This window comes from Anarrhichthys ocellatus, unplaced genomic scaffold (assembly GCF_004355925.1).
Source record: "Anarrhichthys ocellatus isolate YVR2014 unplaced genomic scaffold, GSC_Weel_1.0 scaffold18, whole genome shotgun sequence".
Lineage (NCBI taxonomy): Eukaryota > Metazoa > Chordata > Actinopteri > Perciformes > Anarhichadidae > Anarrhichthys > Anarrhichthys ocellatus.
The window spans coordinates 5,263,748-5,274,564 of NW_022280048.1; the positions used below are offsets into that span (position 1 = coordinate 5,263,748).

At 41.1% G+C, this 10,817-nt stretch overlaps 1 protein-coding gene across 5 annotated transcripts in view; it reads right to left on the bottom strand.

Annotated features, from left to right (window-relative positions):
* Positions 1-10,803, bottom strand: part of ncor1 (nuclear receptor corepressor 1) — a 51,450-nt gene extending 40,647 nt beyond the window's left edge. For 4 of the 5 annotated variants that reach the window (XM_031856915.1, XM_031856914.1, XM_031856913.1 and 1 more), the window contains exons 1-8: positions 10,663-10,803; positions 7,848-8,028; positions 5,374-5,468; positions 4,944-5,151; positions 4,542-4,724; positions 1,809-1,922; positions 238-294; positions 36-88 (exon numbers count right to left, since the gene is read on the bottom strand). In XM_031856915.1, coding sequence (XP_031712775.1) covers positions 36-88; positions 238-294; positions 1,809-1,922; positions 4,542-4,724; positions 4,944-5,151; positions 5,374-5,468; positions 7,848-7,958 — 821 coding nt within the window. In that variant the 5' untranslated portion in view covers positions 7,959-8,028; positions 10,663-10,803. The remainder of the gene's footprint in view (positions 1-35; positions 89-237; positions 295-1,808; positions 1,923-4,541; positions 4,725-4,943; positions 5,152-5,373; positions 5,469-7,847; positions 8,029-10,662) is intronic. The other variant, XM_031856912.1, reaches the window with a different exon arrangement.
* Positions 10,804-10,817: the final 14 nt, after the last annotated feature.

The window sequence follows — 10,817 nt, forward strand, 5'->3', positions numbered from 1 at the left end:
TGAAATGAATCTATATGAGAAATGTAGATACTCACGTCTTGATGTTGTCATGGTACACCTTGGTGTCTGATGGCTGATTGTAGAGGGGCTAAGAAGAGAGAAAGCAGACCACGGACAACCAGCGGATTAATCATTAGCTGTTAGACAAGCAGTAATATTAAAATTTCCGCTGAGCTAAGCATGACCTATTGCTCAATATGCAAGGAGAAAAACATCATTGACCATTAAATCACATACCAGCTCAACCTTAGGACCAAGACCTTCCAGTACTTTATGGGCCTCTTCAGCTTTTTTCTAGAAACAAAAACAAGAGACCATATCTTAGTTACAAGGTCTACAAAACTCAAGAGAAACTGTGATTTGAGCAAGTTCAAAAACAAAACAATTCACCTGGAAAAACGTCCCATCTGACAATCAATATATGATATGAAGGTTATACTCATAGAATAGTTATGAGACAGTTTAATGGCTGCAGCGTCAACAGAAGCTTCACTTAATGAAAGAGCCTAATGTGGCCATGTGTTTAAACATTTTACTATGTTTTCAGCAATTACAATTGTCCAATTCAGTTACTGATCAAGGATGTGATCTGTAACATTTAAATAAAAAGGGCAAAGATTCAGGAAAGCCAGAAAAAAAGTAAAATAAACTTAAAAGTCTTGATTCATCATTTTAGATGCTTTTAGTTTGCTCTTGAAGTATGAGCTTGTGCAATTAAGTGAGCAGTTTATCCTGCCTGAAAGTAGGGATGTATGATCAAAGAAAAACATTTAAAACAAATGTTCCCGCTGGATCGTAATAAATAGGGTTAGCTACAACAGCTTTCCTGGATCAGAGAAGGTACTGAATAACTCCTGATTTCCCCTTTTCATAAGCTCAGCCTGGGACAAACCACGGCGACTGCCAGACTAAATGCTGGAGCAGCTGTACAGCCTAAAAGGCTGACCGAGAAGGAAGGCGTGTCTCAGCACTCTGCTACCACAACATTGTCTGACAAACATGAACTACAGTGACCTCCATGAACACACACTCACCCATTGCTCTATTGTTCAGCTAAAACACAGATGAGGAGGACTGCCTCTAGTTTAATGCATTCCTCGTTCAGTTTTTTAATTTTGACCAAAAGTAAATTAGGAAATATCTGAGAAAATTGCAGTGCAGTGAAAACATGGGTAACTTTGTAACACTGCTGCAAAACATCATTAATGCACAAACCACAATACATTACAACATATTGAATATGTCAATATCATCACTAGAGAAGTTCTGTCAGTTCTTGCATTTCCTGTAGCTGCTTCACAATAAAAGCCTCCGGCTGGTTTGCCAGTGAACAACTTAAATTTAAAATCAGCAGAAAGAGGAAATGTTGCATTAGCATTACCTTCACCTTCAGCCCTACCTTAGCTGTGTTAAAGCAGTAACATAAAGCTAATACTTGTAAGTACAAGCAGGCACATGAGAGAAAACTAAACCCCAAACCACATAGATTCAGTTAGAAGCAACAAAATTACTGAGAGCTGAACACAAGACAGACTTAAAGACGCATCAGTCTAGCGCAAAATGGATTGAGGGAGGAGACTGTAACGTGGTTATACCCTGCTGTGCTGAGCTTGGCGCAGCTCCGCACAATTTTAGCTGGTAAACTGTGGCTGGTGGAAAAACAAAAAGTAGCTTCTTCCAGCTTTGAGGAAGCACAGAGATGACAGATATAAAAAAATATCTGCAATTGTTTAGAACACAAACAGAATGGCCCAGGAGGACTGATGCTTGTTGTCGGTGTGTCTTGGCGTTTGCAGCAGATTACTAACCCTGTTCTCATCATAGATGATCTGGACTATGCTGCGATGCTTGTGCTCCACTGGGGGAGGGGTCACTGGCTTTTCTGGCTCCACTGGCTTTGCTGCTTCCTCCTCCAGTTGTTGCTAAGAAACGACACCAACACAAAACATTTTGACCAATAGCACAAAACACACAGGAAAATATGGGGAGCCTCCTTTCTTTCTATTCACGACCCAATCAAACATTTTGTATGGTTTTTGTCTGTATTCGTTTTACATTTGGAAAGAAATGGTGGAGAATACAGATACATCAACACCGTGCTGATCTCATCTCAGATCTAAAGGCCCCTGCGGGCAATATCAGATTACTCTCTACAGGCTTGTTCAAGTATACGTACATTTTTTTTTTAACGGAACTGAAGGTTTGAACTGGTGAGTGTTTAATAGATCAATGTTTACAAGTTAAAGGTTATGTACACTATCAGGTTACAGAGACGAGATTAGGAGTTCCTGAAATACCTAAAATAAACAAATAAATCCCTGAAAGTCTTGGGAAACCGCAGACTGAAAGACCGAGACGTACTCTCTCCGAGCAAAGCTCATCTAACCGTCTAATGAGACAAAAGATAGCAGGAGGAAAATGGCACAAACTAATGAAGAGATGAGACAATCCAGATAAGAAAACTGGGCCTGTAGCTCTTTTCAGTTTTTGAGAGCAGTCAGATGATGCGAACAAGCTTGTTAAGCCATAGACCCAAAAGTATCGTTTAAACACTTCTAATGTGCCGATTAAAACTCCTCACTGAGAAGAAGAGCTAGCCTAGTGGGCATAAGCCGAAGTTACACTTTGCGCATCTGTGAGTCCACATGACTTAATTCCATCACCAGGCGGTGAATGCGTAGGCTTTGTGTGAACGTCTGCGTACTAATAATTTGTCGTGACTGTACAGAAGTGTGCGGAGCCTTCTCCATAAAGCCACTACGTGACAAGTATGAGGGTAGCAATGTAGTGCGAGTGTGTGGAAAGTGTGCTCCAGGCGGACAGTATAAACAGAATTGCTACACATCCGTCATGTCCATGTACGCAGCTGTTTGGGAGTAGAACCTAGTCTTAAAGAAACAGTGTGTAGGATTGATTTACCTATGATTTCATTAGTGTATAATCACCTAAAAACTAAGTTTCCGTTCGCTTAGAATGAGCTTTTCATATCTACATAGGGAGCAGGTCCTCTTCACGGAGTCCTCCATGTGACACTGCCATGTTTCTTCAGTAGCCCAGGACGCTCTGGAGAGCCTTTTGTGTTTTATACATAACCTGAAGGCCAAAGTAGTTCTCCAACATCCTTATAAAGGGAGGAGTGAGTGGAGCGGTTATTAAGTTGAATGCAATCGGCAACCTCGCCGTGATATGCCACTAAATCCTACACACTGCTCCTTTAGGTAGGAGCCTCCTCTTCAACACCGAGTAGAGCCTGTTGACATTAACACCAGAGCTTTCAAGGTACAAACAATCAAAGCTAGCTACAAGTTCAGCTGACAACTTGTTACAGTTGTCACATCAAGCGGATGCCTCAGTTCCGAGTGTCTGTGTCACTTTATTCTCTTAACAATATTTCTGTTCAAATTGTATCTGGATTATTAACTTGGGACAGCCGCTGAATAAAGAATAAGTCACACCTGACTACATTCGTGACTATGTGAGAAAAATCCCTTTCAGGGTAGTTACTGTCAATCCTGTTTTTTTAAAATGTAGTTACACTACAAGACATTAACAACTCATACTTAGTGGTTTATAATCACACACCATTTTATAACAGCATCGAGGTTTAACAGGTCATCATTACCGTCATGATGTCTCATCAGTGTCTCATGGGTTATTGCGCAATTAAAATAGCAAATTAAATCATTACTTGTGCCCAGTTTTCCACTGTGTTTGGTGCATGTTCAGAGACTAAATGTTTTACTCGTCATTAGGGGTGGAGCGGTACGGTATTCGTCCGGTACAGTGTGCGACATCGTTTCGTTACGCCCTGTGACCCAAACTGTCAAAGAAGTCTAATAATGTCAACTACTCGCACAAGCGGAACCGAAATTCTGGAGCATGAATAACATGGAAAACTTTGTCAGCACACAAGTTGTCTATTAGCCGTAGCGGCACTGCAGCATGCTAGTCGGCTTAGCCCGGTTTGTCACGCTCAATGGACAACGGTTTGGTCAAACTTTGCATTATTTATCTGAAGTCGGGTATATCACTTTTAATTTACGACGGCGTCACTCCAATGTGTCAATTAGCAGAACAAAACAAAAACAGACTGGAAAGTGTATAGCCGACCACCCTCGATGGTAGACGGTGCAGAATTAGAGCATCGGGTCAAAGTGCTTGAGCCCCGCTACAATGAGTTCACGCGTGCATGTTAGTCAGTCTGTTACGCGATCCCTGTATAAACGAGACAAAGCTGCAGTTCAGGGATTATCAAGAGCCATACCACCATGTAGCCTTACATTTACACAACAGACATTTGTGATATTTACTTTATTTATTTGTGCTTTGTGAGTACCTTAACTGTTACACTAAGACGTATGGCCAACGAGCCACTGTTGAATGTTTACATTTTTTAAATAAATGAAAATTGATGTCGGCTATTTATTATCATTTCAGCTTTCCCTGCTGGACCGAAAACATACCAAACAGTGACCCTCAAACCAAGGTGCATAGCGAACCGTGGATTTTGTGTACTGTTCCGCCCCTACTAGGAAACCAACCTGCTTTTTCTTCAGCTTGAAAATCTGCTGCTCCACTTTCGCAATCTCTCGGTCCACACGGTCCATACTCTGGATCAGCTCCTCTTTGGATAGTTTGGAAGGAGACGCGTCCTGATCGTCGCCCATGTGTAGTGCAGGTCCTCCTGAGGACTGGGACTCCCCTTTGACGGAGTACTGAGAGTCCTGGACAAAAATAAAAAAAAGCTTCATTGAGCTTGCAAAACAACTACAGTTGAAGATCTGTACAAAACTGAATGATTATATCTAGTCCTCTAATCACAGAGAAGTCAGAAGGTCTTTCTCACTACAGGAGAGGGCTAAGAGAGTTCACTACAATCACTAGTACTTTAACAAAAATGGGACTTCTTGGTTTGCAAGTCAGTGGAGAGGAACAAGACCCACTTTTTTGACCTCCCCAGAGGCCCTTAGACCATCCTGTACCGTGTGGTTCATGGGCAGGACAACACCCCCCGCAGTGGGAGGCGTGCGGCTGATGTGGCCCTCAACAACAGTCTCCATGCGAGGGCGTTTAGACTCCAAGGCCTCATGCTCCGACTGGGCTGAGATGGAGTGAAACTGCTGCTCGTAGCCATGGCGCCTCTCTGGAGGCCTGAGGAACAGAAGTAAACAAGGAATTTGTAGAAGCTACATCTGGTTGTCTCGATGTGCGATTCCCAAACTGTAATCTGGGGACATCCACGGCATCCGTGAGAGAGAGCAAAAAATAAATAAATAAATAAAATAAAATAAAATTTAAAAAAATAAATAAAAATAAAAAAACCTACTCTCCAGTACAGATCCTTATATTAGAGAATTTTAACAGAAGCCTTACCTTTCAGTTCCAGGGTGGAATTCAGAGAGTAAAGATGGTCTTCTCCGACCCTGTGAATCTTGCATATGAGTCCGATAGTCTGGGACGCTGAAATCCTGAAGGCAATAGAACCACACCAAGATTACAATTTACAATGCAATCTGATTGAGGTCAAAACCATGTGAAAGAGAGGGGGGGGGGGGTCTGGGTGGAAAGCAGTGCACAGGTCGGCAATAGAGAAAAGAAAAAAATACATCATCATGAGATCCTGCAGCGTCGCAACTACAACAAAGCACTTCACAGATGCGGCAACCAAAATCACGCTTCCAGGGAGACAAAGTCCTGTCTACACTGAGCAACACATCCATCTTATGCAACAGATAGGCTTCAGTTTTAATCAATACAGCCGTCTACGCTGGCTGCTTTATGCACACTTTACAATCAAAACCTTTTTTCTCTCAACTTGCACAACATCGATTGCGAGCGCTGTAAAAAGCTGTCTGAGGGGCATCCTGGTGACCTAGGGGTACAAGGCACTCACCATTTAATTGCAACGTCCCAAGTTGAAGTTTGGCTGGGGACCTTTGTTGCATGTCCCCCGCCCCCCTCATTTCCTGTAAGCACTCTGCTGTAATCAATCTAATAAAGGCACGGTTCCTAAATTAACTCTATAGCCGTTTTTACCAGTAAACAACTGCAGCTCTCAGTAGAAGACAGACACAAAGTCAGCATTAGGAGGTCTATTTGCTGAATATTAAAAACTAATTAACGGTGTTTATCCCATCGCTTAAAATAACAAGGTTCACACATTTATTACCGTATCGCTTAGAATAAGAAATAAATACCAGGAAGATGAAAGAAAAAAAAAAAAAATGTAATAATAAACCGCAAAAAAAAACGGCTGGCCAGTAAGTGTGGCAAGACTTCGGCTCCGTTTCAAACTTCTCATTAGAGCACAATGAAATAGTAGCACTGCTCCGGTTTGATGCGTAAAACTGAAAATAATTTTGTTGATGACAAGATAATTGATTAAACTCTTTCTAATACACCAACACTTTTATCCAAAAAGCTATTGGGTAAAGACCACATAATTGCTATCAGCCCAGTTTGACCAAACAAACCTGAACAAGCAAATGCAGTTACAGGAAACATTTTATAACTCCAGTTTTGTCCCAGATTTAAGCAAACAATCCAAATGCCAAGAAATGTACCGCTGACCGTTTTCTGTGAAAGTAAGCTTCTCAGAAGGACGCCGTCCAAAATGACCAACAAACATTATCCAATATTCACAACAGTCAAATGAACACACAACTGGAAAGCGAGCAGCAATTCAATATTAAACAAATTTTACATAATTATGATTGAACTGAATACCACAAATATTTGATCAGTACTGAGACCAGAATATTCGCCACCATTTGTTCATCTTAATTAGGGCCTATATTTTAATTGACAAACTTTTTTTAATATAAAAATTTGTAAACAGGCCAAAATTGTACAAATATTAAAAATATAATGTCATTAAATGAGTGCCTTATTAAAGTTTAAATATGAATAAAACCAGTCAATAAAAATACAAACACTGGTAGTATTGCTCCACAGCAGGTAAAAAACAGCAACGTTTCACTAGCAGGTTGTCGATGTACTGAACATGCTGCTGCAGCTGGGTTTGGGCAACCGAGAGACTGAAACCACGATCCTGACGAGCTCGGCTGAGCCGGCACCACAGACTCCGTGCGTAGCTGCAGATCGGCCATGAACAGGTCAGTAGACACACGCTACCTGTTCAGCTTAACCGCCAACACGGATTTACGACGCAGCCCAAATATCTCTGAACTTCTGCCGTGATTGACCTACAATGTTCATAGATTTAATACAAATAAACTGGTTGATCCCATGAGCCCAAATTCTACTCGTTAGTGCATTTCAATGCAACGAACTCTTCTTCCAAGCAACCATCGGTACTGCTCCGTGCAGAGGTCAACGGTGACCCCGAGTCCAAATGCTTTTATTGGAAAATCTGGCTCAATCTGGCTCGAATCTTTCGTCAAGATGGGACGACACAACAATCACAACAGATTACCTTGAATTAAACCCTGACCCAGTGATGGGTAGGAAACTACAGGAAAGATGTAGCACGAAACAAACGGGCAAATGTAACCATTTCATTGTATTTAGTAACTGTGCTTCTTGTACAGTACCAATATGGTTAATTAGTTTTGACTCTTTAAATCCTCAAGTCAAACCCTGCACTCAATAGCAGAAAAAGATCAATTTAGACCTCAGGATCCAAGATGGAGCCATTTGTCACTACTTTCACTGTAAAACACTGTCTAACTTTTAGAAAAGTTCTTTACTTTTTATAATTATTACTCATAGAAGTAAAATAAAGTCAACGCGCAAAAGCCTACAGTGTCGACAGTGCTGGCACAATTAAGACAAAAACAAAACGCGGCTGTAAACTCAAATACAACATTGTGGTGGGGAAGTTTTACCTGTTGGTGGCGCGAGCCGGAGAAGGTGTACTGGACAGAATGTGGCGGGTACCGGCTCTGCTCGCTGCTGAAGCTCCCCTGGCTGGAGGGGTAGCCCGAGCTACTGGACATCCTGACTCAGTGCTGCTGCTGCTGCTGCTTCAGGGATTTTAGCTAGACCATGTTTGGAGACACAAACCACCTGGACCAAGACAGAAACAGAGAATGTATTGAGAAAGAATCTAAGAAAACGACGCAGACAACTCACATTAAATCAAACTAGAAATACAGCATGGTGCTGCAGCATCAGTCAGAGAGAGTAGAAGTCTATTGAGCGTCTGGTATGCTATCAAGTTAGGATGCACTACATTAACTTAGCACTGCAAGAGGGAGCGCCACAAATCTTATTGATAGTATGTAGGTTAAAAACACTGAACTTATTGGACAAAAAGACAGAGAAGTGCAGCATCACTTTTCTTAAATATTTCTGTTTCCATGCAGGTGAGTGCAGGCCTAAAGCACGGCTCTGCTGAGGTCACTTCTTATTACCGGAGTAGGTGTAATAAATTAGAATCAAATCTAAAATACACCATTCTTAGCTCTTACTTTACCAATCTAAATCAAGGCTTTGAAACCAAAAGTGCAAGGGTGATCTTTGAACAACTGGTAAATTAAAAAACGACATAATGCTGTGCAGCTGCAGCTCTGGAAAACACCAAAACAGTATCTCTGTGGGTCGAAAGAACAGGGCCTGTTCTTCGAAAATGGATAACTGAGATAACTTGATTCGACTGTCAAATTTGTTACCAGTCTGGATTTTGTTTTGTTCTTTACAGTGGTCTAAAATATATTACTATTTTAATACTATTTTAAATAACCGAAAACACACACACACACACACACACACACACGCACATCACTGGATATTTTTGTCACAGGGATCCAAAATATCGTCTGTGTTCTGCTGGCTCAGGCATTTTTATTCTAGGTCTGCAAGATTTACAGCATGGCCACAATGCCAAGACATCATGATGCTAACTTCAGGGATGGAAAAGCACCAACCGTTGCCACCATAACCAGGGTGGGAAGCTGTTATTTTATTTCAATCCGCAGGCCACATAGTGCGCTTGGTCCCATAATTTGAGATCCACTTTCACAATTTCAAGAGTGACACTAAAAATATCATCAGTGACTAGTTTAAAAAAAAAAAAAAAAAAAAAACCTAGCCAGCCACATTGACTGTGCCTGGTGGTTGAGGATGTTTTTTTTTCCTCCATAAATTAAAGAGCCTTTACCCATTTAGAATGACAACTTTGCATGATAAATTTGTAAACCATAAAAGCAGTAAAGGAAGGGTTATGTTTTCTACACAAACACCAAACAGGTCATGGATCTGGTTCTTCACTGCATGTGAGGCAAAGTCTCATTTTTTTAGCCGTAACTTTTGGTTTTCAGCCAAACTAAGAGCGAACACATCCTCTCAAAGCAAATTGTCAAAATGTGAGGAGCAATTAAAAAAAACGACAAAAGAAAAGCTCAGAGAGAGCACTTTGCATCACTTCAGCTGCCTGTTCTGTTCTTTTATTAACTTAATTTACTCCTACATAACTTTGGGGGTCTTTGGTTAAGTTGATAGACCAAAAGGATAACTGACCAATCAACTGAAATTGACAACATGACTAAATTAAATCAAATGAATGCTTAAAAATTAGGAGCTCTGGGGTGATGACCGAATATACACCAGTATGGCTGACGATTAATGAGGCAGGAAACAAAAAAAAAGTGTTGCACTGGTGCTGTTGGGGAGGATTTTGTCACATGGAGGTCTTTATAAATACATTATTTGTTCCTGCGCTCCCAATGAAAAAATGAAGAAAAAAAAAAAAAGCAGGCCTCCTGGGTTCAAGCCTGACACTCTCCCTGGTTTGCAAGACATCAAATCCCTGATTTTTAATATACAAAGCAACTGAATAATATGAATATGCTTAGCATCAGAAGCAGCTGCTGCAGCTCTGGTCAGTGACCTGACTATCCACAACCTGTTCCTCAGTTTTTGTCCTTGCATTTGTAATAACTTGCAAAGAAATTCATGATAGGAATCAATGAATGGACCTTTTCAGTTTACACTTTGTCCCTTTCTCATATCTTTTGACACGACGCATGAATGTAACGTTACTTTAAAACATATTGTGACTACAGTACATTCGCTCCTGGGTGTTCCCCTACATCTGTCCTTTAAATTTATTTATTTTAATTGTATTTTCCAAAGTAGTTCCATGCATTTTGAAAGAAGAGGCGTGCAGTTTCAGGCAAAAGAAGGACTTATGTTTAGTTAGCTTTTCGTTACACGCTGAAGTTCTTCGTCCAGTTAATTTTAGAAAGCATTAGCGATGGTCTCTGGTGGTTTCCACGCAAACCCAGTAGCCGTGGTGAACTTCATGGCCTCATACACGGCCTAGCAGCGATAAATACTGCTCCTGTGTGTTGTTATTGTTGTCTTTTAACACCATCCTGTCATGTAAACGCAATTGGATTTGTAGTTTATCTTGGGGGATGGGTCTATTTCCACAACAGAGCTCTTCCGGAAATGCACCAAAAGCACGCACAATAATGAACGTCAGCTTAAAAGGTTACGCTACTTTAACATTACAGAGTAATAAGACAACGTCTACGATGTTGTTGTTGTCGCTAGCTAGCTAACTTAGCCTGTATTTCACCTTTGAATTCTCAACCACGTCGCCATCTTGCAAGGCAGATTTTCATCGTAGACCGGAGCGCTTAAATTGCGTGCTAATTAGACGTGTTGCTTTGCTGCTTATCAGCGATATGTACTCACCCCATATTTAGAAAAAATACCGATGAGAGAGAAATGTATCCCTGTGTAGAAATATGTGTCAATTGTTGATTGTAAATCCGCGGGTTGTGAGATGTGGACGACTGGGCAGACTGAAGGCTGCGCCGCATTTGTCGGTCGATGTCCTAGCAGGGTAA